Source organism: Dasypus novemcinctus, chromosome 19, assembly GCF_030445035.2.
Source record: "Dasypus novemcinctus isolate mDasNov1 chromosome 19, mDasNov1.1.hap2, whole genome shotgun sequence".
In the NCBI taxonomy this organism is placed as follows: Eukaryota; Metazoa; Chordata; class Mammalia; order Cingulata; family Dasypodidae; genus Dasypus; species Dasypus novemcinctus.
In genome coordinates, this window is record NC_080691.1 from 33,022,346 (window position 1) to 33,046,969 (window position 24,624).

General features: G+C 44.2%; 1 protein-coding gene and 1 pseudogene across 13 annotated transcripts in view; both read left to right on the forward strand.

The window, feature by feature from the left end:
* ACACB (acetyl-CoA carboxylase beta) overlaps positions 1-24,624 on the forward strand; it is a 140,861-nt gene that overhangs the window by 52,837 nt on the left and 63,400 nt on the right. For 9 of the 13 annotated variants that reach the window (XM_058281500.1, XM_058281504.2, XM_058281501.2 and 6 more), the window contains 11 exons: positions 154-292; positions 2,968-3,077; positions 3,291-3,372; positions 4,636-4,734; positions 5,725-5,834; positions 5,942-6,052; positions 19,499-19,708; positions 20,020-20,190; positions 21,965-22,126; positions 22,272-22,435; positions 24,455-24,605. In XM_058281500.1, the coding sequence (XP_058137483.1) occupies positions 154-292; positions 2,968-3,077; positions 3,291-3,372; positions 4,636-4,734; positions 5,725-5,834; positions 5,942-6,052; positions 19,499-19,708; positions 20,020-20,190; positions 21,965-22,126; positions 22,272-22,435; positions 24,455-24,605 (1,509 nt within the window). Of the gene's footprint in view, positions 1-153; positions 293-2,967; positions 3,078-3,290; positions 3,373-4,635; positions 4,735-5,724; positions 5,835-5,941; positions 6,053-18,172; positions 18,296-19,498; positions 19,709-20,019; positions 20,191-21,964; positions 22,127-22,271; positions 22,436-24,454; positions 24,606-24,624 lie in introns of those variants that run through there. The other 4 variants (XM_058281509.2, XM_071209830.1, XM_058281511.2 and 1 more) reach the window with 2 other exon arrangements.
* LOC139436978 (WD repeat and SOCS box-containing protein 2 pseudogene) lies at positions 16,049-16,892 on the forward strand (annotated as a pseudogene).

Here is a 24,624-nt window from a genome sequence, read left to right on the forward strand (position 1 = left end):
CTGCCTCTGGGCATGTGCCTGAGAAAGGCCAAGGGGAGCAGTGCCCTCCAGGTGCCACAGGAGGCTCCGCAGCCTTGAGCCTGACCCTGCGCTAGCACGAAGCCTCAGGGCAGGCGGATGTGCAGACTCAGCTCCTTCCTCTCTCCACCCCAGGTCCTCATTGCCAACAACGGCATCGCCGCGGTCAAGTGCATGCGCTCCATCCGCAGGTGGGCCTACGAGATGTTCCGCAATGAGCGGGCCATCCGGTTTGTAGTCATGGTGACCCCCGAGGACCTCAAGGCCAATGCAGGTACCTGGTACCCTCCTCTGCCATGCCCTCCTCCTTACCTGCCCTCACCCCTTCCACCCCGCCCGGGAAGGGCCATCCTGGGACCTGAAGCAGAGTCCCAGGGTACTTTCATGCTCCGTGTTAATTTGCCCTATTCTTCATTTAATTTAACTGATACCGGAGAGAGCCAGGGGCCTCATAAAAATTCAGTTAACGTGGGCAGTGGGAATCCCATCTTTGAGAAGTGTCAATGGCTGTATAGGCCTCCAGCTGTTTGTTTCGTAAAATGTATGTACTGTATTTCACTCATCCCTTCGTTTTTCCATTCATTTACATATCCATTTATGTCTATTAAGATGGATCAGTCTATAAATAACGGACTGATAGCTTCCTTTTCCCCCAGAGCATCTTGTCCTTTTATAGACCCTTCTCCATACAGCAGCCAGAGAGACCTTTTAAAAACAACTCAGATTCCCTCACTCTCCTCCTTAAAGTGCTCCGGTGGCTCCCAAGCTGCCTCCAGTATCAGCAAGTTGCAGCACCGTCCTGGGAGCACTCCCAGAGCGCGGGTGTGGGGTTCTGCCCTGCTCAGATGCTGCCTGGTTTGTTAACGCAGCTGCCAGTGAAGACAGGTCTAATCGGCAGCCCCATTTTACAGATGAGAAGGTCAAGGCACAGGGACAGACATAACTGGTCCAGGGCCAGGCAGCCAGTATGTGATGCAGGTGGGACCTCCTATCATGCATAGACTGGAATTCCAAAACCTCACCCTGGCCAGTAAGGTCCCTCCCAGCCCCCTGGCTCTGCCTCTGCCCTCTCCTGATCCTTTGCGACATCCCAGGTGCCCTGACCTCTGTGGGATCCTGGGCTGGGCTGTGCTCTCTGCTGCAGGGCCTTGACACGTGCTCTGCCTTCTGCTAATGGTGATTTTCCTGATGTCTCTGCATGCCTGTCTTTATTTTTTTTAATCATTATTATTATTTTTAGTAAGTACCAGAGATTGAACCCAGAACCTTGCACAGGCACTGGACTAATCTGCTCCCCCCACCTGTCTTTATGTATTTATTTATTTATATTTTAAGGATGTATTTTATTTATTTATTTCTCCCCACCCCCTCATGGCTTGCATTTGCTGTGTCTGTTTGTTGTGTGCTGGTCTTCTTTTTAGGAGGTATGGGGAACTGAACCTGGGACCTCTGATGTGGGAGGGAGAAGCCCAATTGCTTGATTCACCTCCTCTCCCTGGTTGTTGTGTCTCTCATTATATTTTCCTTGTTGTCTCTTGTTGCATTAGCTTGCTGCTTATGCCCATTTCCTCAGCTCGTTGTCTTGCACATCTTCTTTAGGAGGCACTGGGAACCGAACCTGGGACCTCCCGTGTGGTAGGCAGGAGCCCAGTCGCTTGAGCCACATCTGCTTCCCTGCTCCTGCCTGTCTTTATTTAAAACATTAGTTCTCTAATGTTTTTATTTTTATTTATTAACCCCCCCCATTGTCTGCTCTCTGTGTCCATTCGCTGTGTGTTCTTCTGTGACTGCTTCTATCCTTATCAGCGGCACCGGGAATCTGTGTTTCTTTTTGTTGTGTCAACTTGCTTTGTCAGCTCTCCAAGTGTGCGGTGCCATTCTTGGGCAGGCTGTACTTTCTTTTGTGCTGGGTGGTTCTCCTTATGGGGCGCACTCCTTGCGCATGGGGCTCCCCTACACGGGGGACTCCCCTGCGTGGCAGGGCACTCCTTGTGTGCATCAGCACTGCACATGGACCAGCTCCACACAGGTCATGGAGGCCCGGGATTTGAACCGTGGACCTCCCTTGTGGTAGGCGGATGCCCTATCCATTGGACCAAGTCCGCTTCCCTCCTGCCTGTCTTTAGATCTCAGTTTAACATCCCCTGCAAGGAGGACATGTCCTCCTGTGCTTCCTTCTCACAGGACCCTGTGTATTTCCTTCTCAGCACTGACCACGTCTGCCGTGATTGCATTCATGTTTTTTCTCTTCATCTTCAACATTACACTAACACTTGATTGCAGGGAGCCTGGTGGACTTGCTCCCTTTGTAGCCTCTGGAACCTCCGCACTGGCCGATGCTCATGTGTTTGATGAGCACTAGAGGCAGGTACACTGGGAGGAACAGTCACTCTTGGGTTTCCTTTGGCATCTGTGCATAAAGTGCAGATGGTTCATTTTCAGGATCTTAGGGGACCCCATAGTTCAAAGGGACCACCCTTTGGCTGTGGATCGAGTTTAATTTCTCATAGCTCAAAATCCTGCTTGGCAAACATCCTCTTGTGTAACTCTTTGGCCTTGTTGATGATAAGGAACTTGGGGGACACATTCTTAGAAGTGGATTTCTGGCTTAAAGAGCATGATTATTTTAAAATCAAGACATTTGGTATTGATTCAAATGTTAAACAATATTAAGATAAACTTTAAATAGATGTTTTTTTAAAAAGCAAACTCCCCTTTAATTCCACTGTCCGAGTGGGTTGCTTCCATCTTTTGTTACCTTCCGTGCCTTATTCAGAGGCACATATGTATTTTCACGTAGTTGAAATCATCTTCGGTTTTCTTCAGGTTATTGTATGCTTTTGTCCGTTGTTGCCACAGTCTTCAGAGTCATCATCTCTGTGGCTGTTTGTCATCACAGCACGTGAACCTTTCAGCTCTTCTCTCCTTCTCCCTCCCGCTTAATTCCAGAGTATATCAAGATGGCAGATCAGTATGTCCCCGTCCCCGGAGGGCCTAATAACAACAACTATGCCAACGTGGAGCTGATCGTGGACATTGCCAAGAGAATCCCCGTGCAGGTGACTCAGTCCGGGCACTCCAAGCCTGCCCGTAGGGGGGTGGCGAGCCTGCGCTTTGGGATCCTTGGTTCATTGGTTTGGAAGAGGTGGAGGAATTGGGCTCTGCAAAACTCTGAAATCTAGGGCTGATATAACATGGTTGAGAACCTGACCCGTGACGGGGAGGCGGGTCGTTGCAGGAAGACCTTTGCTCACGCCTCTCTGTGTTTGCAGGCCGTCTGGGCTGGCTGGGGCCATGCTTCCGAAAACCCCAAACTTCCAGAGCTCCTGTGCAAGCACGAGATTGCTTTCTTAGGTAGAGTGTGTTTCCATCAGATATGTGGGAATCAGGACGTTGGTGGGAGACTTGGCTGGGTGAGATCCGCTTCCTAGTTCTGTTCTGTAAAGTGGGGTGAGTTTGATATCCCCACCTCATCCTAAGCAGGTGAGTTGAGGGGCGGGAGAGCACGTGGGGAAGTCTGCCAGGAGGTGCCACTGCCATTATCTCAGTGGAATGGTGCTGGGACAAGCAGGACCCTCTGCTGGTGTTTCTGTAGGTACTGAGATATTGGCCATCTTCAGATTCCTGAGTCGGTTTGGGATCTCATTTCTGATAAGGCCATACCTTTGCTAGGACATTCTCTGGCCCTTAGAAATTCCCTTGACCCCTTGGGACCAAAGCCCCTCATAATATGAGTCATATTGTCTTCTGGCCTCTGTTTATTTCAGCGTTTTATTTGTATTTGTTGACTCTGTATATGTATTTCTGACATCCTTGGTTTAGGGAAATCATTTATGCAGTAGATCCCGGTTGCCCCACCTGACCTTTGGGTTTGCCACGGCAGACTTGCCTGTATATGAAAAAGCTTGGTGCAAATCAACACCCGTGCTGCCCAGTCTGCCTGGTGACTTGGGACCACTGCCCAAGGACTTGGAATACATTTGGAGTGTCTGTCCTGATTGGCTATCGCCTTGATTTCTCATTAGCCCTCAGTTTTAGCCCCTCTGGAGGCTGATGGTCCAGCCCAGGAGCTGACAAAGTATAGTCTATGGGCCAAATCTGCCTGCCAGTTGTTTTTGTAAATAAAGTTTTATTGGAATACAGCAATTACATATGGTCTAGGGCTGCTTTGGGCCTACCTTGGCAACAGAGACCATCAGGCCCCTAAAGCGAAAATGTTTCCTGTCTGCCTCTTTCCAAAAAGAGTTTGCTGGGCCCTGGTCTCTGAGGCACTAGCTTGTCTCCTTGGTCCAGCTCTTGGCATCACCCCCGCCCCCACCCAAGGTGGGTTTTGTATATGCCCCACTAGCGTAGATGCTGATTCACACCAGGTTTACAATCCAGATATGTGGATTCTAATTCACACCAGGTTTACAGTCCAAAGCTGACTGATGCCGTGGCACACTAACACATTTTTTTTTTCCTCCCCCAACTTGACCTTAAGACCCTGGAGAGTTGGGGGCTCTTTGTAGTCTGCTCCCCACCTGGACGCGCTGCAGTGCGCTTATTGGGCGCTCGGCCTGCAGGTGTTTTGTGGCTGACTCCATTCTGCCTTCCTCTCTGCCCCTGCTCCCTCAGGCCCTCCCAGCGAGGCCATGTGGGCCCTGGGAGATAAGATCGCATCCACCATCGTGGCCCAGACGCTGCAGATTCCAACCCTCCCCTGGAGCGGAAGCGGTAAGGGACCTGGCACCTCCCGTGGGGGACCTCATGCCTCCTTCCTGCTGATGTGAGCAGTTGGGGTGGGAGGAGTATACTTTTATATTCTTATGGTTAATATCTCAAAACCGTGGACAAGGGACACAATTTCATTATCGGCATTATTCAAAAGAGGAGAATACAAAAAAGAAATGAAAATCATCCATAATCCTGTCTTCTCTGTTGAACAGTTGTTACGATGTGGGCACCTACCTTTCCAACCTTTTCTCTAGGCCATCTCTTTTAGAAAAACATAGCTCTTGTATTTACTAGTTGGTGACTTTTTTTTTTATGAGTCTCTTTCTGTCAGTAAATATACTTTACATCATTTAAAATGCCTGCATAGGATTACATCATATGGATGTGCCCTAATTTAACAATCCTCTGTTGTAATACATTTAGCTTCTTTTAAGGTTTTCCCTAATTTTTAAAATATTAAAAGTTATGGAACTTTGATAATCTCATAGCTAAATCTATAGGTACCTCTTAATTATTTCCTTGGGAGAAATTCCTAAGAGTGGAATTTCTAGGACAAAGAAAAAAATAAACAGGAAAAAAAATCTCTGGAGTTTCCTACTAAATTTGATATTTTCCTCTAAAAGTCGAATTTTAAATTTGGAATGGAAAGTGTGCTTTTTTTTGTTTGTTTGCTTTTGGTTTTGTTTTTTTTTTAATTTTGTAGGGTTTTGGAAAATAACAATTCATGGATAAATGTCTCCATATGGTAGCACTGGGATTTTTTTGGATTCAAGTTAATATGGTTGCTTTTGGTAGGCTCAGTCTAATTTCTTAAGCTTGATTTCCCATTCAATTAAGAACAATTAAAAGGCGCTGTTGGAAGCTGCAGGTATGTGCCTGTATGTTGTTCGTCTAGACACCCAAGTCTAGAGCTGCATTGGCAAGGAGGAGAGAGCCTTGTGGTTGTCTCTCCCAGCCACAGAAGGATTCGTTTTTTCTGTGACTCTGCAGGTCTGACGGTGGAGTGGGCCGAGGACAGTCTGCAAGAGGGGGAAAGGATCAGTGTCCCAGAAGATGTGTACGACCGGGGTTGTGTGAAGGACGTAGATGAGGGCTTGGAGGTAAAGAGAGAGCCTGCCGGGGCCTAGGAGCCGGAACTTTCTCCTTGTCTTCTTAGCGCTGGAAACTGTTAAACCTTTACAGAGGTCTGTTTGTCCTTTGCCGCCAGGCAGCAGAAAAAATTGGTTTTCCGTTGATGATCAAAGCTTCGGAAGGCGGAGGAGGGAAAGGAATCCGGAAGGCCGACTGTGCCGAGGACTTCCCAATTCTTTTCAGACAAGTGAGCTGCTCCTTCTTGTTGGGTATTTTGTTATGTGTCTCTGGGAATTGTTTTTATTCAGTCGTTGCTGCTAGATTATTTCTAGTAGCATTAGTCTATAACAATTGAGAAAAAGGTATTCCCAGGAGCTAGCTATATTGCTGTATTGTATTTTGAAGCAAATGTGAAGTTTTTACTCATAGAAGGCCATCATTTGTGTTGGTCTTTACACCATTTCATTGGATAGCTTGATTCTATCAATCATTTTTGTTTACAAATGATGTCAGACATAAAATATCAGAATATCTGTTTTTGAATGTATTTACCTATTCAAGGGATGGGATATTTTATAAATTTTCATTGTCTTGGCATTTTGAATTTTCTGGATCATCAGTTTTAGTTGTAGGAACTAATTGTATGTTTATTTATTTGTAGCTGGCTCTCTCCTTTAAAAACATTATGTCTTTTATATTAGCAATGTTTAAAAAAAAAGTATACTGATGATCCTATTCTTTTTTTTTTTTTGAGGTACCAGGCTGGGGATTGAGCCTGGGCTCTTGTATGTGGGAAGCCAGCACTCAATCACTGAGCTCTACTGAGTTGGCTATTTTTTTTTTCTTTGCTTGTTGTTTGCTTTTGTTTTTCTGAGGTGGCACCTGGAACTGAACCCGGGACCTCCCATGTGGGAAGCAGGTGCTCAACTACTTGAGCCACATCTGCTCCTAATCCTCCCATTCTTAACCCAACTATTTTAATATTTCTGGTTTTTTTTTCCCACTCCCTGTTCATGCATATAGTTTTTTCAAGAAAAAAATTACTTGGATGTTTTAAAGAGTTGTATTCAGTCTACACAAGATTTTGGCCTGCAATTTAAAAAAATCTAAATTGTGTATTATGAATATTTTTATCATGTTGTTCCAATCCTCACAGTTACTTTGATGTTTGCATAGTATTCCATACATGGCTGTACCATTATTTGTCAAACCTTTCCTTTGTTGCTAAATGTTTAGCTTGTTCTATTTTCATTATTCTAAATAATGCTTCAATTATACTGTAGTATCATATGGTATTTAATACTACAAATAATGCTTAACTTTTTTTTTCTTCTCAGTTATTTTCTTGGATAAAGACTTAGGGGAAGAGAGACTTATTTAAATAGGATGCACTTTACATGCATTTATAAATACATATAAGTATATTGCTTTCTAAAAAGGTTCTACTAATTATACACCTGTCAGCAATACATGAGTGTTATGTAAAGTAGCAGTTTCACCACCATGTTGTCTCCATTGGGGTGTACAGGTTTTGGGGATATTTTTTGTGTGGAATGATTTTAGATTTATAGCAAGGTTGCAGCAATAGTACAGCTTCAGCCAGCTTCCCCCAACATCTTATGTAACTATGTCACATGTATCACAACTAAGAGTCAAGCATTGTTACATTTCTAATAACTAAACTCTGGACTTGATTCAGATTCTTCCAGTTTTCCCACCAATGTCCTCTTTCTGTACCAGGGTCCAGTATGGGATCCCATATTGCTTTAAGGGTTGTAAAGGTTTGAAAATTTTTTCTTTTAATTATAGGAGTACAATATGAAAATGTGCTCATTGTAAAAATTCAGACAATTCAGTCATATGTTAAGACAAGAAAGGAGAAGTCCCTTTTCACCATCACTTCCCAGTCCCACTTCTGTTCTCAGATATAACCACTATTAGCATCTGGGTCTCCTTCTAGTATTTTCACTGTATATTTTTATATATGGACATTCATACAATTCTGGGTTTTTTTTCAATTTTTAAAAAATTTCAAACTTACAGTACAGTTACAAGTATAATAGAAACCCCACAGAGAGGATTCTGACATATTCCCACCCACCCCCAGCTACCCAGCTCCACTAATTTTAACATTTTGCCACCTTTGCCACAGCGTTCTATCTGTTTTCTAGTTATCTAATTATCATCTGTTTTCTGAACATTAGAGAGCAGGTTGCACACATCATACTCCTTGAACACATAATACTTCCATGTATATTTCCTGTGAACAAAGTTGTTTACTTGTGTAATCACCTTAAGTGCAGTTATCAAGTTCAAGAAATTGAGCATTGATATAAAACTTACATTCTATATTCCAATTTCTTCTTCTGTCCCAATAATGTCCTTTTGAATCTTTTCTCCTCCATTCTTAGATCCCATCCAGTATCATGTATTGTGTTTGTCATTTTCTCTTTAGTTTATCATTCATACTTCTTTTGTTGTTAATTATGGAAACATATATCCTAGTGCCTCCCAAGCATACCATCCATTACTGGAACTTTCCCTTTACCCTGAACAGAAGCCCTGCACTTGTTTTGTGCTAACTCCTCATAGGCACTTCCACCCACCCCTGGTAACCTGTATTCTACTTTCTATCTCTTAGAGCTTGCGTATTAGCTGATATTTTCTTTGTAGTTACCTTGGGGTTTAAATTTCACATCCTAAATCTATAAACTCTTGTTTGCTTTAATGCCAATTTAACAAACTTCAATGGCATACATAAATCATGTTCCTAAACCTCCTGTCCCCCTTTATGCATATTTACATGCATATTTATATGCCTATTTATACATTATGAGTCCAAAATCATTGATCCATCATTATATTTTATGCACTTGCTTTTTAGATACTGTAGGAAGTAAAAAGTGGAGTTACAAATAAAAAATACTGTTATACTGGTACTTATATTTACCTGTGTTGTTATATTTACTGTAGATCTTTATCTTTTCATGTGGCTTCATGCAGTTGTCTAGTGTCTTTTCCTTTCAATCTGCAGAACTCCCTCAGGCATTTCTTATAGGGCCAGTCTAGTGGTGGCAAAGTCCCTCAGCTTTTCTTTATCTGGGAATGTCTTAATCCCTCCCTCATTTCTGGAAGACAGTTTTCCCAGATACAGAATTCATGGTTGCCAATTCTTCGCTCTCAGCACTTTACGTATGTCTTCCCACTGCCTTCTTTACTCCATGGCTTCTGATGAGAAATTGGCACTTAATCTTATTGAGGCTCCCTTGTATGTGACTTCTTCCTCCTCTCTCTTGGCTTTCAGAATTCTCTCTTTATCTTTTGGCAAATTTGAACAGTTTGATTATCATAGATAGGCATTGTATGGCTCTATTTGGATTTATCCTATTTGGAGTTCATTGAGCATCTTGGATGTATATATTATGTCTTCAGTTAAATTTGGGAAGTTTTCAGCCATTACTTCTTTTTTTTTTTTTAAGATTTATTTTATTTATTTATCCCCTCCCCCACCGACCGTTGTCTGTTTTCTGTGTCCATTCACGGTGTGTTCTTCTGTGTCTGCTTGTATTCTCATTAGGCAGCTCTGGGAACCGATCCTGGGACCTTTCAGTGTGGGACAGAGGTGATCGTTCTCCTGTGCCACCTCAGCTCTCTGATCTGCTGTGTCTCTTATGGTCTCTCCTCTGTGTCTCTTTTTGTTGTGTCATCTTGCTGCGCCAGCTCTTCGTGTGGGCCAGCACTCCTGCAGGGGCAGTATTCCCCACAGGCCAGCTTGCCACATGGGCCAGCTCGCCTTCACCAGGAGGCCCTGGGCATCGAACCCTGGACTTCCTATATGGTAGACGGGAGCCCAACTGCTTGAGCCACATCTCTTTCCCTCAGCCATTACTTCTTTGAATAATTTCTCTGCTTCTTTCTTTCTCTCTCCTGCTGGGACTACCACAATGCATATGTTGGTATGTTTGATAGTGTCCCTCCGGTTCTTCAGGCTCTGTTCACTTTTCTTCATTCTTTTCTCTCTCTTCTTCTCAGACTGAATGATTTCAATCATCTTATCTTCATGTTTACTGATTCTTTCTTCTGCCAGCTCCAATCAAATCCCTCTAAGGAATTTATATTTCTGTTACTGTGGTCTTCAAATTTCTTTTCAGGATTTCCATCTCTCTATTGATATTCTCTTTGTTTGTTATTTTCCTAATTTCCTTTAGTTCTTTGCCCATGTTTTCCTTTAGCTCTTTGAGCATTTTAGGACCATTTTAAAAAAATATTTTGTCTGGAATATCTTAGGTCTGATTCTTTTAGTTTATGGTTTCTAATGCTTTGATTTTCTCCTTTACCTGGGCCATTGCTTCCTGTTTCTTTGTATGTTTTGAAATATTTTGTTGAAACCTGGACATATTGATATTTTAATGGTTATTGCTGGAATTTAGACTCTAAGACATCTGTTCCTTAAGCTTGTATCCTCTTAGTGTTATGACAGAACTTTCCTTGCATGCCAGGAGCTAACAAATAAAATAAATGAAAGAAGGAAAAAAAACAAAACACCATTCCCAGTTTTTGCAGACTGACTTATATATAATGAGTTTAGAGAACAGTTTCGGGCCAAAACATAGGGGCCTCTCTGATCCTTTCTACACATACATCTTGTCTTGGCATGCGTGTGTAGCCCTAGGAATTACCCTGTTTACACAGATCTGAATGCCCCTTTCCCCCCCTCTTCTCCCCTTTTTCCTAGAAAGCAGTCCTGGGCACTATATGTCCTACAGCCAGCACTCCCTTACCCCAGGAAGCCACTTGACTGCCCTCTCACAGTGTTCTGTAGGAGAGTTGTTTGAACCACATTCTACTCACAAGGCAAGTTTAAGGATAGTGTGGTTCTCTATCTACTACCAGACAGATTGGACCAGTCATACATGCTCCTCATATGTGCACAAGGGTTATTCTGCTCCCTCTGGAACTGGGGCCAGGGATCTGCACAGCTCAGGCTGGTTCTACGTTGAGTCAGTGAAGGGCCAGCCAGGGTGCCATGAGTTCCTACTGCTTTTAAGTAGCATTTTTTTAATTTGGTGCTTTCCCTGTTATTGCAGTCCTTTGGCTGTTTTCTGGAGCTTTGAAAATATGTTTTTGCCAATTTTTACTGGTTCAAAGCTTCTGTGGGGCAACTGAGCTCTGAAGCTTCTCATTCCGCCATCTTCTCTTTATTTTTAAGTGGGATTATTTTATATTTTACTGTAACTTTCTTTTTACTTACTAATTTTCTTTAGAAAGCATTCCACATGAAAGCTTTTAATTAATTAACTAATTAATTAATTTCTCTCCCCTTCCCCCAGCCCCACCAGTATCTGTTCTCTGTGTCCATTTGCTGTGTGTTCTTCTATGTCCGCTTGTTTTCTTGTCAGCGGCACCGGGAACCTGTGTCTCTCTTTCTTGCATCATCTTGCTGCGTCAGCTCTCCGTGTGTGCAGTGCCATTCCTGGGCAGGCTGCACTTTTTTTGCATGGGGCGGCTCTCCTTTCAGGGCGCACTCCTTGCGCGTGGGGCTTCCCTACGTGGGGGACACCCCTGCGTGGCAGGGCACTCCTTGTGTGTATCAGCACTGCACAGGGGCCAGCTCTCAAGGGTCAGGAGGCCCTGGGTTTGAACCCTGGACCTCTTGTGTGGGTAGGCGGAAGCTCTATCAGGTGAGCCAAACCGCTTCCTGGAAGCTGATATTTAAATGGTCTTTCTTTAAGTATCTGATGATGATAGCCGTATAAGGGAAGGCATTTCAGACATTAAAAGGATGAAGTAGGTCTGTCTGTGCATGCCAATGTGGAAAGCTGTCTGAGAGAATGTGTTAAATAGGAGAAAAAGAAAGTTACAGAGTCAAATGTTTTGGTCCCATTTTTGTTTAAAGAAACATTTATATGTTTCTGAACATGTAAGAAAAAAATGCAACAGTTTGTACCTCGAACTGTTAGCAGTGCATTATCTTTAGAGATGGGATTGTGGGGAAATTTCACTTTCTACACTATGTATTTTCACAATGTTTGATCTTAAAAACATATCCAATGAGAACATAAATGTCTTTGAGAGAAGTAAAAGAAAAATAAATGATCAGGATTTCTGGTCGACCAAGGTGGTGGTGCAGGGTGCTCCAGGGTGCTGTTCCCCCACAGAATCTTTGAACAGATAGCCCAAACTGGCAGAGTCACCTCCCTCAGAACTCTGGAAAACATTTAAAGGGGGACATAAGTGGGTGAGTGCCAGTCTACTGAGTGGCAGCCTGAAAATTTGAACCAGAAAATTCCTCTCTGGCTCGATCTCCCAGAACTTGCCCTGAAGGCAGAAGCAGCTTGTGAACTGTTAAAGCAGTGTAAAAAACAATTAAGTCAAAGAGACCTCCGGCAAAGGATTGCCTGCTTTAAGTCATGCAATAGAGAATACCCAGGAGAGGGAGAAAGTATTTCAGAGGGAATTGAGGGAGCATTCAAACTCCTGTAAACTAGGGAATTCTTAATACCATGACCACGTACAAGCCCAGGACAATATGGGTCAGAAAAGATGGAGAAGACCCTCTTCACATTTACCTTTGGCTGATCTTGATTGGAGGGCTAAACTCTGAAGGAGAGCCCCAGCCATTGCAGAGCCAATTTGCAAAGATAGTGAAAGGTGTTTTTGGCATTAGTTGGTTTTTGTTAGTTGCTGGCACTCAAGCAAATCTTTGTCTATCACTAGCTGAGTACAAACTTAAGAAACAGGCAGCTTGGGGGCTAACTCCCAGAGTTAACACATTAAAATACTAAAATGTACACTGTGCAATAAAAAATTACAAGACAACAAAAAAGGAAATAATGGTCCATTCAAAGGATCACCATAAAAATCCAGAGACAATCAGTGAAGAATATCAGACTTCGCACATATTGGACACAGACTTCAAAAAAATTATCCTCGATATGCTCAAGGAGAGAAAGGAAAACACAGAGAAAGAACTAAAGAAGAATATCAGGAAAACAGTGAAATGAATAATATAAGAATCTCAATGAAGAGATAGAAATTTTTAAAAGGAACCAAATAGAAATACCTAAGTTGAAGACCTTAATAAGTGAAATGAAAAATTCCCAAGAGAGTTTTTATAATAGAGCTGCCAGAAGAAAGAATCGGTGAACTCAAAGACAAGACAATTGAAATAATTTAGGCTGAGGGGCAAAAGGAAAAAGAGTGGGAAAAAAGTGGACAGAGCCTATGAGACCTGTGGGACACCCTCAAGTGTATCAATAGATGCAATGTGGGAGTTCCAGAAGTTGAAGAGAGAAAGGGCAGAAGGAATCTTCAAAGAAATAATGGTAGAAAACTCCCCAGATTTATTGAAAGACATGAATATGCACATTTAAGAAACCCAGCAAACCCTAAAGAGGACACACTCAAAGAGAACCATGCCCAGACATGTAGTAGTCAAACTGTAGAATGCCAAGGACAAGGAGAGAGTTTTGAAAGCTGTTAAGAGGAAAACAACATGTTATGCACAAGGAGTCCCAATTTGCCAATTTCTCATCAGAAATGGTGGAGGCAAGAAAGCAGTGGGGTGAAATATTTAAAGTGCTGAAAGAAAACCTTTGGCAACCAGGAGTTTTATATCCAGCAAGATTGTCTTTCAAAAGTGAGGGAGAGATTAAGACATTCTGAATAAACAAAAGCCGAGGGAGTTTGTCACTACTAGACCTGCCCTACAAGAAATGCTAAAGGGAGTTCTTCAGACTTGAAGGAAAAGACACTAGGCAGTGAATCAAAATAGTATAAAGAATTAAAGGCCAGTATTGTAAATGCCAGTATTATTATTGTATTATATTTTTTGGTATGTAATTCAACTTTTTACCTAAGCAGTTCTAAAATGAAAGTTCTGAAAGTTCTGAAATGGAAACACCTAAACAATAATGATAAATCTACAGTTTTGGACATACATTGTGTAAAAGTATAATTTGTAACTAATACAACAAAATGATGGGGAGATGGAGGGGTAAAGGAACAGAGTATATGTACGCTATTGAAATTAAGCTGGCATCAAATCAAACATGCTTGTTATATATTTAGGATGTTAAATTTAAACCCCATGGTAACCACAAAGCAAGAATTGAGATAGGACTCAAGGTGGTACAATACAAAAAATCAAATAAATGTGAAAGTAGGCATTAACAGAAGAATTGAGAGCTAAAACAGGTATATGACTAACAAAGATCAAATATCAAAATGACAGAAGAAAGCCCCGAGTTATCAGTAGTTATTCCCCCCTGCCCCGAGATGGCTCCCTTGTCTATTTGCTCGTAATTTTTGCTCTCTGTTTTTGCTCATTGTTTTGTGCTTGTTGTCTGCTCATTGTCTGTTTGTTTTCTTCTTAGGAAGCACCAAGAACCAATCCTGGTACCTCTCATGGGGGAGGCAGGCGCCCAACTGCTTAAGCCACATCCACTCCCTCCCTGCTCATTTGTTTTTGCTTGTTTTCTGCTTCTTGTTTGCATGTTGTCTTGCTCATTGTTTTTGCTCATTGTCTGCTCATTGTTTTTGCTTCTTTTACTTGTTGTCTGTTTGTTGTCCCTGCTTACTGTCTGCTCGTTGTCTGCCTGTCTTTTCTAGGAGGCACTGGGAACCAAACATAGGGATCTCCTATCTGGGAGGTAGGCGCTCAACTGCTTGGGCCACATCTCCTCCCTCAGTAGTTATTTTAAATATTTATGGATTGAACTCTCTAGTCAAAAGGCAGAGATTCGCAGATTGGATGAAAGAGCATGGCCCAACTATATGCTGTTTACACGATATTCTGTTTAAATTCCAAGACACAAGGTTGAAAGTGAAGGGGTGGAAAATATTCCATGCAGATAGTAAACATAAATGATCTGGGGAAGCTATACTAAGATGAGGAAAAGTGAATTTTAAGTAAAAAACTGTTATGAGGGGCAAAGAAGGCCACTATATACTGATAAAGGGGTCAATTCAACAAGAAGACCTAGCAACTATAAATATATATGCACCTAACAACAGAACCCAAAATATATGAAGCAAATATTGACATTTGAAGAGATAAATAGATGGTTCTACATTAATAGTAAGAGACTTCAATATACCATTTTCAGTAATGGATAGAACATCTGGACAGAAGATCAGTAAGAAAATACAGGACTTGAAAGATACTATAAACCACCTAGACCTAACACACTTACATTAGAACACTTCATCCAACAGCAGCAGAATATATATTCTTCTCTAGTGCACATGGATTATTCTCCAAGATAGACCATATGGTAGGTCACAAAACAAGTCTCAATAAATTAAAATATATTTAAATCATACAGTGTATCTTCTCCTGGTCAACAACTGGAATGAACAAGAACACAGTGTCTCCCCTAGAGCCTCCAGAAAGGAACGCAACCTCTGACATCTTATTTTAGCAAGTGAGTTCCATGTTGGGCTTTGGATCCACAGCACAGTACCACAATAAATTTGTGTTGTTTTGAGATGCTGGGGGAAAAAAGTAAATGATCCATACATGGAAACTCTATTTTCTGCATGGTTTTCTGTAAACTTATGTCTGCTCTAATTAAAAAAAAGAAAGACAAGCCACAAACTGGGAGAAAATATTTACAAAACACTTATCTGATTATGGACTTTTATATGAAATATATAAAGAACCCTTAAAACTGAACAATAACAATGCAAACAATCCAATTAAAAAATGGCCAGATTGGACCTGGGTGGGCACTAGGGTGGGGGCAGGCTGTACAGGGGCTGTGCCTGCCCTCCTTGGAGGCAGTAGAGGGGCCGTTGCTGCTGGCCAAACTCAAACCCAAGTGGCCCCACCAGTTCAACTGGAAGTTGAACATGAAATCTGGAGCCTCATGTGCTCCCTAGTTGGTCCTGGTTTGCTGGTATCTAGGACACTGCATAATCAAGCACATCCCCTGTCCACTGAGTTGCTGTTCATTCCTCAAGGGTATGAAGCCAAAAGCCAAAGCAGCAAAAATGATCCAAAAGGGCGAGGTCCAAAGGCAAAGACCCTGGACTATGGCCAGATTATCTGGGGGTTGACCTTCAGCCCATGGCCTTTTCCACCCAGCAGGAAGCTCTGGGCATGCCAAGTGCCAGACATCTCTTGCCCATGGGACTCAAGGGCAGATCAAGATTTGGGAGGGACACCAGGACTCCTGCTTTTGAATCTTTCTGGCTGCAAAGATATTGTGAGATCTGAGCTTCACACCCAGTGGCAGGTTGATTTTGGTTGCTACTTTACAGGACAAGACTCTTTGTACCTGGACTAGGGTATAAATTTGGTGAACAAATACAAGTGTTATTGGGCCACCTGCATGGATTTACTGCTGCTTCATCTCTCTGGATACCAGACTGCAGCCTTCTGTGCTCTGTGGCTGGAGAGAAGTCTGTCTTTCTAGGGAGCATGGGGTCCTGCACATTAATCTGGAAGCTAGAGGGTCACCGAAGCCGTATTGTCCCTTGTGACTCTCTCCCCAATTCTGCTTTGCTTGTCACGACTTCTTTCGATACTAGCATGATTTTGTGGGACCCTTACTTGGTGAAAGGCTGAGGTCACTTTGTCACACCCTGCTCAAGCCCCATGGACAACAACAGTGTCCACATTAGCTCCCTGGGATCAGTGTGCTTATCTCTGGAAGACGTGTTCCTTGCCACGGTAGCAGATGACGGACTCCTCAGGACCTGGGCCCTGGAGCTGAAAACTCCAATTGCATTCGTTCCTGTGACCAGTGGCCTTTGCTGCACGTTTCTTCTACATGGTGGAGTTATTGTCGCAGGGACAAGAGATGGCCACGTGCAGTTCTGGACAGCTCCTAGGGTCCAGGCATCACTGACACACTTATGCCGGAAAGCCCTTCAAAGTTTCCTAACAGCTTACAAAGCCCTAGCCCTGCCGATACCCCAAGAAAATGAGAGTTCCTCATGTAACAGGACTTAAAAGTGGTGCTGCATGGAGTCTCACTTGTTTTTTTGGGAGCAGGATAAATCTTCCTGACAAAGCTGGAATAATGGGCCGGACTCTGGTCTTGGGGTGAAATACAATTTCTCATTGGGATTTTGAATAGAATGCAGCAAAACCAGATTCCATCTGGTCATGGATCTTTTCCTCTGTTAACATATGAAAGTTTGTCTTAGAGGTGATTCCTCTTCATGTCTTACAAGCCTTACCTCAGATCTCAAGTCATCTTCTAAACAGCAATGTTGAAATCTGTCTGGTTTTGATTCAAGGTATTATTGTTTATTTTTAAAATAAAATGCCTCAGGCCAACTGATAAATTTTACTGCATCTTTAACATATCACCAAAAGGTCTGGCTTCTTATTTCCATAGCTGGACAGCTCTCAGATCTTATTCGTCAGCCTGCTGAACTGTTCCTTTTTTAGAGATATAGATACGATTAATTTTTTTTTCTGATATCCTTGTTTTTTTTTACTATTATTGTTTGCTGAATCCAAGCAACAGAATTTGATACAAATTCAATGTCAGTTCCTTCAGGAATTAGCTCATCTTTCTGGGCTTGAGATTCTGAACAAGCAATGCCTGGTTTCATCCGAACCCCACTGATTTATATTTCACCCAAAAAATTTTGGATCTCAACGAGACCCACGCTCCTGAGGGAAGCGATGCTGGTGGGGAAGTGAGCATCCCCAGACCTCGCCCTGTAATAGAAGCCCAGGTATGTAACCCATACCTGACACCAGAGAGTGCCGACTGTAGCCAGTTCTACACTGATGCGATTGAAGTCCCTCTGCAGGGTTCCTTGGGGCCCTTCACCATAACCACGCATCCCAGAGACATGACGTCGACATTTTCTGCAATATCCAGAGTCTGGTTGCTGATAACGGTCTCCGTTCTCGCAGTAGATGTGGCAAAGAGCTATTGGTGTGGTCTTGACCGGGCCTCAAGAGCCTCTCTTTGGTGGTGGTGAAGGTTAATCTCCCTCCACTGGGAAATGGGACTGCAGCCCCGTCCCTGTCATTGTGGTGGCGTCCACATGCAGAGGTGGCTTTGTTAAAGCTCCCTCCTGCTGTGGGCAGGGTGGCTCCGGTGTTGGCAAACGCAGCCTTCCGTTGGCTCTTCTCTGACCCCGCGACAGTCTCTATGGAGCTGTTTGGTATGAGGGACCAGCTTAGCGCAACTCAATTGCAAGTGAATCTGAGGGTGTGTTCTTGCCTGGTAAACACTATCATTGGCTCTTTTGTTCTTCAACAATGGTGTGCATGTGCAAGAGATGACACGTATGTAAGATTGCAAAAGGATGTATTCCTAAACTGCATGACTGTTAAAATGGCTACTGAGCTTTCTGTTTTTGCCATTAATTAGCATATTTATTTGTATTTTCTCAACAGATGTTACGCTACAGCGGTGTTTTTCTCAGTGGTATCTAAAAACCATAGTTCTTCAGTCAAACAGCTGTGAGGCTGTTTTGTGCGAAGAGCCAGTGTTGTCACCACTTCGGCTGATGCTCTGATGTACGAGATCTGACTTAGCTGCTTATCTGCAGTGGACTCAGCAGCCAGTTTTATCTCTATCCCCTAAACTAAAATACCTCCTTGAAAGCACCGTTCTCCTTCAGTGGTGTATTAGTTATCCAGTCAAGACGTCTCATTCCCACAAAATCTGCCCTGGGTAAAATTTAACATATTTAAATTATTTGAAAAGAAATGTAACATCTTCTCGTTTGGCTTTCTTACTGGGTCCTTTATGGAGGCCAGTGTGATGTTACAGAATTTGTGGAGAAAATAGAGGAGTCTACTCTACCACTTTTGTTACTGAAGAAAAACATTTCTTTTCAAAATGAAAGACTTTCATTGAAGGAAAAATAAATTATAAAGAGGAAAAAAAAAATGACCCAAAGATTTGAAGACACCTCCCCAAAGGAAGTAAAAAGATGGCAAATAAGCCTATAAAAATGCTCACTATCATGTCATTAGAGAATTGCTGCTTAAAAACAACACAGATATTACTGCATGCTTATTAGAATGGCCAAAATATTTAATAAAAAACCTTGAAAACACCAACGTGGAGCCATAGGAACTCCCATTCATTGCTGGGGGGAATGCAAAATGGTAGAGCCGCTTTGGGATACACTATGTCGATGTCTTACAAAGTTGAACATAGACTTACCATACGATCCAGCAGTCACACCCCTAGGTATTTATGCAAATGATCTTGAAACTCATGTCCGTGTATAAATGCATACACGAATATTTATGCCAGCTTATCATAATTGCCCGATATTGGAAGCAACCATCATGTCTTTCCTTAGGTGAATGGATAAACAAACGGGTACATCTATTTAGTGAAATATTATTCTGCCATAAAAGGAAACGAACTTTCAAGTCCCACACAAAAATACAGAGGAAACTTAAATACATATTGCTGAATGAAAGAAGCCAGCCTCAGAAGCCATACTGTATGCTTCCAAATCTTTGACATGCTGGAAAAGGTGAAACTGCAGAGACAGGAAAAAGTTCAGTGGTTACTTGCTAGGGGTTCAGGGAGAGTGAAGGAGAGATGAAAAGGTGGAGCGCAGTGCATTTTAAAAAAAGGAAAAGAAAGTGAGGAAGCTCACGGACGAGTCCTCTAACTGCACCACTGCAGTTGTTTCAGAGAACTTGCTGCCTGAGCCCTGGTTTTCCAGGGGCGAGCGAGTGCTTCTGCTTTCCTCCCAGGTGCAAAGCGAGATCCCGGGCTCCCCCATCTTCGTCATGAAGCTGGCCCAGCACGCCCGTCACCTAGAGGTCCAGATTCTTGCCGACCAGTACGGGAACGCTGTGTCCCTCTTTGGGCGAGACTGCTCCATCCAGCGGCGGCACCAAAAGATCGTCGAGGAGGCGCCAGCCACCATCGCCGCACCTGCCGTGTTTGAGTTCATGGAGCAGGTGGGCTTCCCGGGCCTGGGGTGCTGGGGGGTGGGAGTGGGGGAGGTAGGGCAGCCAGACGGAGAGTGATTTCAGCTCAACGTCAGCAGAAATTTCTAAGAGTAAGATGGGGTGAGGGTTCAAGAGACCAGGGGCCCAACATAGAGGCGATTTCAGCATTGCACGGGTGTATCACGAGAGCCGATGTAAGAGGCCCCTGACTATTTTACACCTATGCATTGGTGAGGCAATTCCTAAGCCACCCCCTGCAGTTACCCGAGAAAATCACTGGCAGCGTCTCGCAACGCCTTCTGCATCTGCTTTCTCTGCAGTGTGCCGTCCTCCTGGCCAAGACGGTGGGGTACGTGAGCGCCGGGACGGTTGAATACCTCTACAGCCAGGACGGCAGCTTCCACTTCTTGGAGCTGAACCCCCGCTTGCAGGTGGAGCACCCCTGCACGGAGATGATCGCCGACGTCAACCTGCCAGCCGCCCAGCTACAGGTGAGGAAACAGGCTCAGCCTAGGACTTCTTCCGCCCTGGGGGGTGTGCACGGGGGTGGGTATGTCCTGTTCAGGCTAGACCTTCTTGCCTGTCTTGCCTGGTTGTCCCCGGGGAATGACTGTTTTGGTGTGAGAACTGAGCAGTTTGTTGTCGTTGTTCAGCCATAAAGACATTTGAGACTGGCAAAAGCTGTGGATTTTGCCTTGGAAAAATATATTTTATGTAATTGCAGGGCATTCAGGGTACCCCCCCCCCAGCCCCCACCAGACTCATTCATAGACCCAGAGCAGTGCTTCTCAACATTTTTATTAATTAAAAAAAACTTTTGCACCCCTCCCCCCCCAAGGAGCCTTTTTATATACTTTTCCCCATAATTCCTTGGCTGCAAAATATTAAATCACAGATATACTGTATATCTGTTTAGGTGCTGTACGTATATCTGTGCTTTATAGATAAAAAGAGTAAATTTTTTTTCACCCTATAGGACAATTTTTATCCCCTTAGGGGCAATATCACCCATGTTGAGAGTCCCTTGTTATGAACTCCTGTGTTCTCGAATATTCTTACATTTAAAAAAATTATCTTCCTTCCTCCCTCCCTTCCCTCCCTTCCCTCCCTTTTCTCCTTCCCTCCTTCCTTCCCCCCTCCCTTCTTTCCTATCCTCACCAGAATTTTTATTTTACTTTTAATTTTGTCCATTTGTTTTAATTTGAGAAATTTCAGAAATGTTGCAAGAATAATGCAATGGATATCCATATATCCTATTATATATTCACCAGTTATATAGCAGCTTGCCACATTTGTTTTCTCTGTCTCTATTTGTGTTTCTGCATGTGTCTTCCTTTCTTATTGGCTGAACCCTTTAAGAAATGGTTCATGAACCTTCATGATCCCTAATTCCTAAATACTTCAGCATCAATATCTCCCCCCAACCAGGCTATTTTGTTCCATTACCACAATGTAATTACTACACTGAACCGCACTGACACCCCTATTTACCTAATGTACCGTCCACATGAAAATTTCTCCACTTCCCTCTCCTGTCCTTTTATAGCTGTTTTTTAAGGCCAGGTTCCCATCAAGGATCACACATTCCATTTCATTGTCATGTGTCTTTAGTCTCTTTACTCCAGAACATTCCCCGTCTTTGTAATTTTTCATTCTTGATGTTGGCGTTTTTGAAGGGTCCAGGTACAATGTCCCTAGGTTTGGATTCATCTGATTGTTTTCTTCCTGATTAGGGTCAGGTGAAACATTCTGGCAGAATACTACCCAGGGGTAGGTGTGTCCTTCTCTGCATCTCATTGGGAGGCACACGGTGCTAATTGGCCCATGTTTAGTGATGTTACATCTCATCACTTGGCTAAGGATGGTGTCCAGAGTTGTCTCTATTTTACTCATTCTTCAAGCCCAGCTTTTCCTGTGTCCTTCACAAAATGCTGTTTAAGTCGCCGCTGTCCAGTTACTTCTCCCCTCCCGTAGCACTCACAATCTCTATATTGCTTGTATTTGATGCACCTATTTTCTTGTGACGCGATGTTGCTTCATGAATGTCGCTTATTTCCCCAGCTACATCCTGAGCTCCTGGGGGGCAGACCCCTGCGTTTTGGCTTTCTCCTTCTTTGCCTCTCCTTCCACAGGATAGCACAGTATTGCATGCGTCTGGAGTAATTTACTGAACTCCTTCCTGCATTGCATCTAGAGCCACATGTGGCATTTTGGAGTCAGGGTCCTGGTGGGACTGACAGTCTCCAGTGGATTTCTCCATTTTAGATCGCCATGGGGGTGCCCCTCTTCCGGCTGAAAGATATCCGGCTGCTGTACGGAGAGTCTCCATGGGGGATGACACCCATTTCTTTTGAAACCCCTCTGAACCCTCCCCTTGCCCGAGGCCACGTCATTGCTGCCAGAATCACCAGTGAAAACCCGGATGAGGCAAGTTGAGGGGATCCCCGCGCCAGCTGTCTCAGAGCTCCCCGCTGGGGGCGGATCCCGGACCTCAGCTTTCAGCTTAGGAGACACCCAGCCGGAACTGTATCTGGAATGCTGATTTCTTCCATTTGTTCTGTCTGGGCTCCAGGGTTTTAAGCCAAGCTCCGGGACGGTCCAGGAACTGAATTTCCGCAGCAGCAAGAATGTGTGGGGTTACTTCAGCGTGGCTGCTGCGGGCGGCTTGCACGAGTTTGCCGATTCCCAGTTCGGGCACTGCTTCTCCTGGGGAGAGAACCGGGAAGAGGCCATTTCGTCAGTATCTTCTGTTCTTCCCCCTCCTTGGGAACAACTGGAAGCTGGACTGTGGCTTCAGATGCGGGTAGCCCCTTAGGAGGAGGTCGAGGGAGGCGAACCGCAGAGCAGACCCCATTTTAAATATCCTGCGCTTGCATTCCAGGGACACAGTCTGTCCTTTCCCGGTATTTGAGATCCATGAAGTAAAATGGGGTGCTCACCTAGGGTCCCTGCCCTTGAGCTTATTTGAAGTCTAATTGGAAGGAAAACCAAAGACTGTTCAAGGTTTAAAAAGGAAACAAACCAAAGAACTCTAAATTTCAATCTCATAATGAGTCTCCAGTCCTTATCAGGGCCTGATTTCACATATGAGACAGAGTTTCTTAGGAGTGTGTCCTGCTAAGAACGCTCACTCCTCAGAGACCTGCGGCAGAGCCCTGTCTCCCCAGTGCAGCTGAGCCCATGCCACCCACACTTTCTGCTCTGCTGAGAAACCCACACTGATAAAGGGGTACCTCCCCCCATTCTAAAACACACACCTTACATTTCTCCTGCTTTAACATGGGCTCAAAATGATGTAAACCCCAGTTCCCTTTGAAATTCAACATTCTTGTTTGGTTGGTAACCGCCTTTTGGAGTGAAAAATCCCGAAGCCATTGTGGACATTTCATTTAAAAAGCATTAAAATCTGGCTTGGGATGCTTACTTAGCCACGGATTAAGTGGGACTTGGTATGTTTTGATGCTTGAGCTTTTGTTGCCAGCTTAGAATAATGAGTTTTAATCCTGCTCAGTGAGAAACTGAGATCCTTGAAGGGTACAGGGGATTGTAGCAAATGAGGCTTCATAGGAGGAGGTGGGAAGGAGGCCTGCTCAGCCCGCTCTGTGTGGGGTGGCCCGTGGCTTGTGCCACGCTGTGACGGACCCTTCAGGGAGAAGAATTCCAGTTCTTCTGGTTGCTATTGGTCGTGTCCATTGGGGTGACCCACTGTCCTGGTTTTCCCAGAACTGAGTGGTGTCCCAGGACACTGGGCCTTCAGTGCAAGGTCCTGAGTGGACTGAAACTGTTTGGTCACCCTCGAGTCCAGGGGCTTCGCTCTTAGATCCAGGTTCCGGCCCCCCACTGACTTTCCATAGCCTAGTCACACCTTCATTTGGCCTCACCGCATCTCTTGTCCTCTTACTTCCTAGGTAGGGTCAGTTATTCTCCTTCCCCCACCTGCCTCCACCACCTGGGAATGCTGGAAGAGGTCTGAGTGGGGTTCTCTCCCAGGAAGAGGAGCTTCTGTTGTCCTGCCATTCTCTAAGGCATTTCCCCCCCCCAGAACATTCTCCCTCTGGTTTCATAGGTAGTGGAGGTTTCAGCTCTTTCAGGTTGGAGGCCATGCTTGGGAGGAGGCCTCTCTGGGAAATGAGAGTTTGTCAGCCAAGCACAGGCAGTTTGGAGATTGCCAAGCCTCTGTGTGAGTGACAGTATTACCTCTCCACTGTGTGGTCAGGGAGAGGGCGGCCCCAGCTCTGGGGACGCAGGGAGATTTGAATAAGTTAAGTGGAAAAGAGATAGAGTGCCTGGCGGTGGTTAACAATGACACTAATAATAGTAGCTCGTATGTTGATAGCAGTTAACATCTACTGCTGACCGGTTAACTGTGTGCTTTATGAAGGGTGTCCTGTTTTAATCCTTGAACACCCTCCATGAAGTCGGGGTTGTTTCCCCATTTTCCAGATGAAGAAACTGAGCAGTTAAGTAGCTTGCCCAAGGTGACATGGCCAGTCATTGGCAGAGCTGAGATGAGCCCCAGCCCTCTGACTCAGTTCCCTCTCTTAACTACCACGCTCTTCTAGCTCTATGAATCAAGCCTCGGAGCAAGGGTAGCTCAGTGGCTGAGCGTGTGCTTCACGTGTACGAGGACCTGGATTCAATCCCCCGTACCCTCCCTCCCCCCCAAAAAAAAAGAATCAAGCCTTTATAGATAGTGGGAAGTCTGCTGGCACGGAGGCTACCTTGGAAAATAGTACGTGCGCCTTCTCCCTCAAGGAACATGGTGGTGGCTTTGAAGGAACTCTCCATCCGGGGTGACTTCAGGACGACCGTGGAGTATCTCATTAACCTCTTGGAGACTGAGAGCTTCCAGAACAATGACATCGACACGGGGTGGTTGGACCACCTCATCGCTGAGAAAGTGCAGGTAAGAAGTTGCCGGCTTC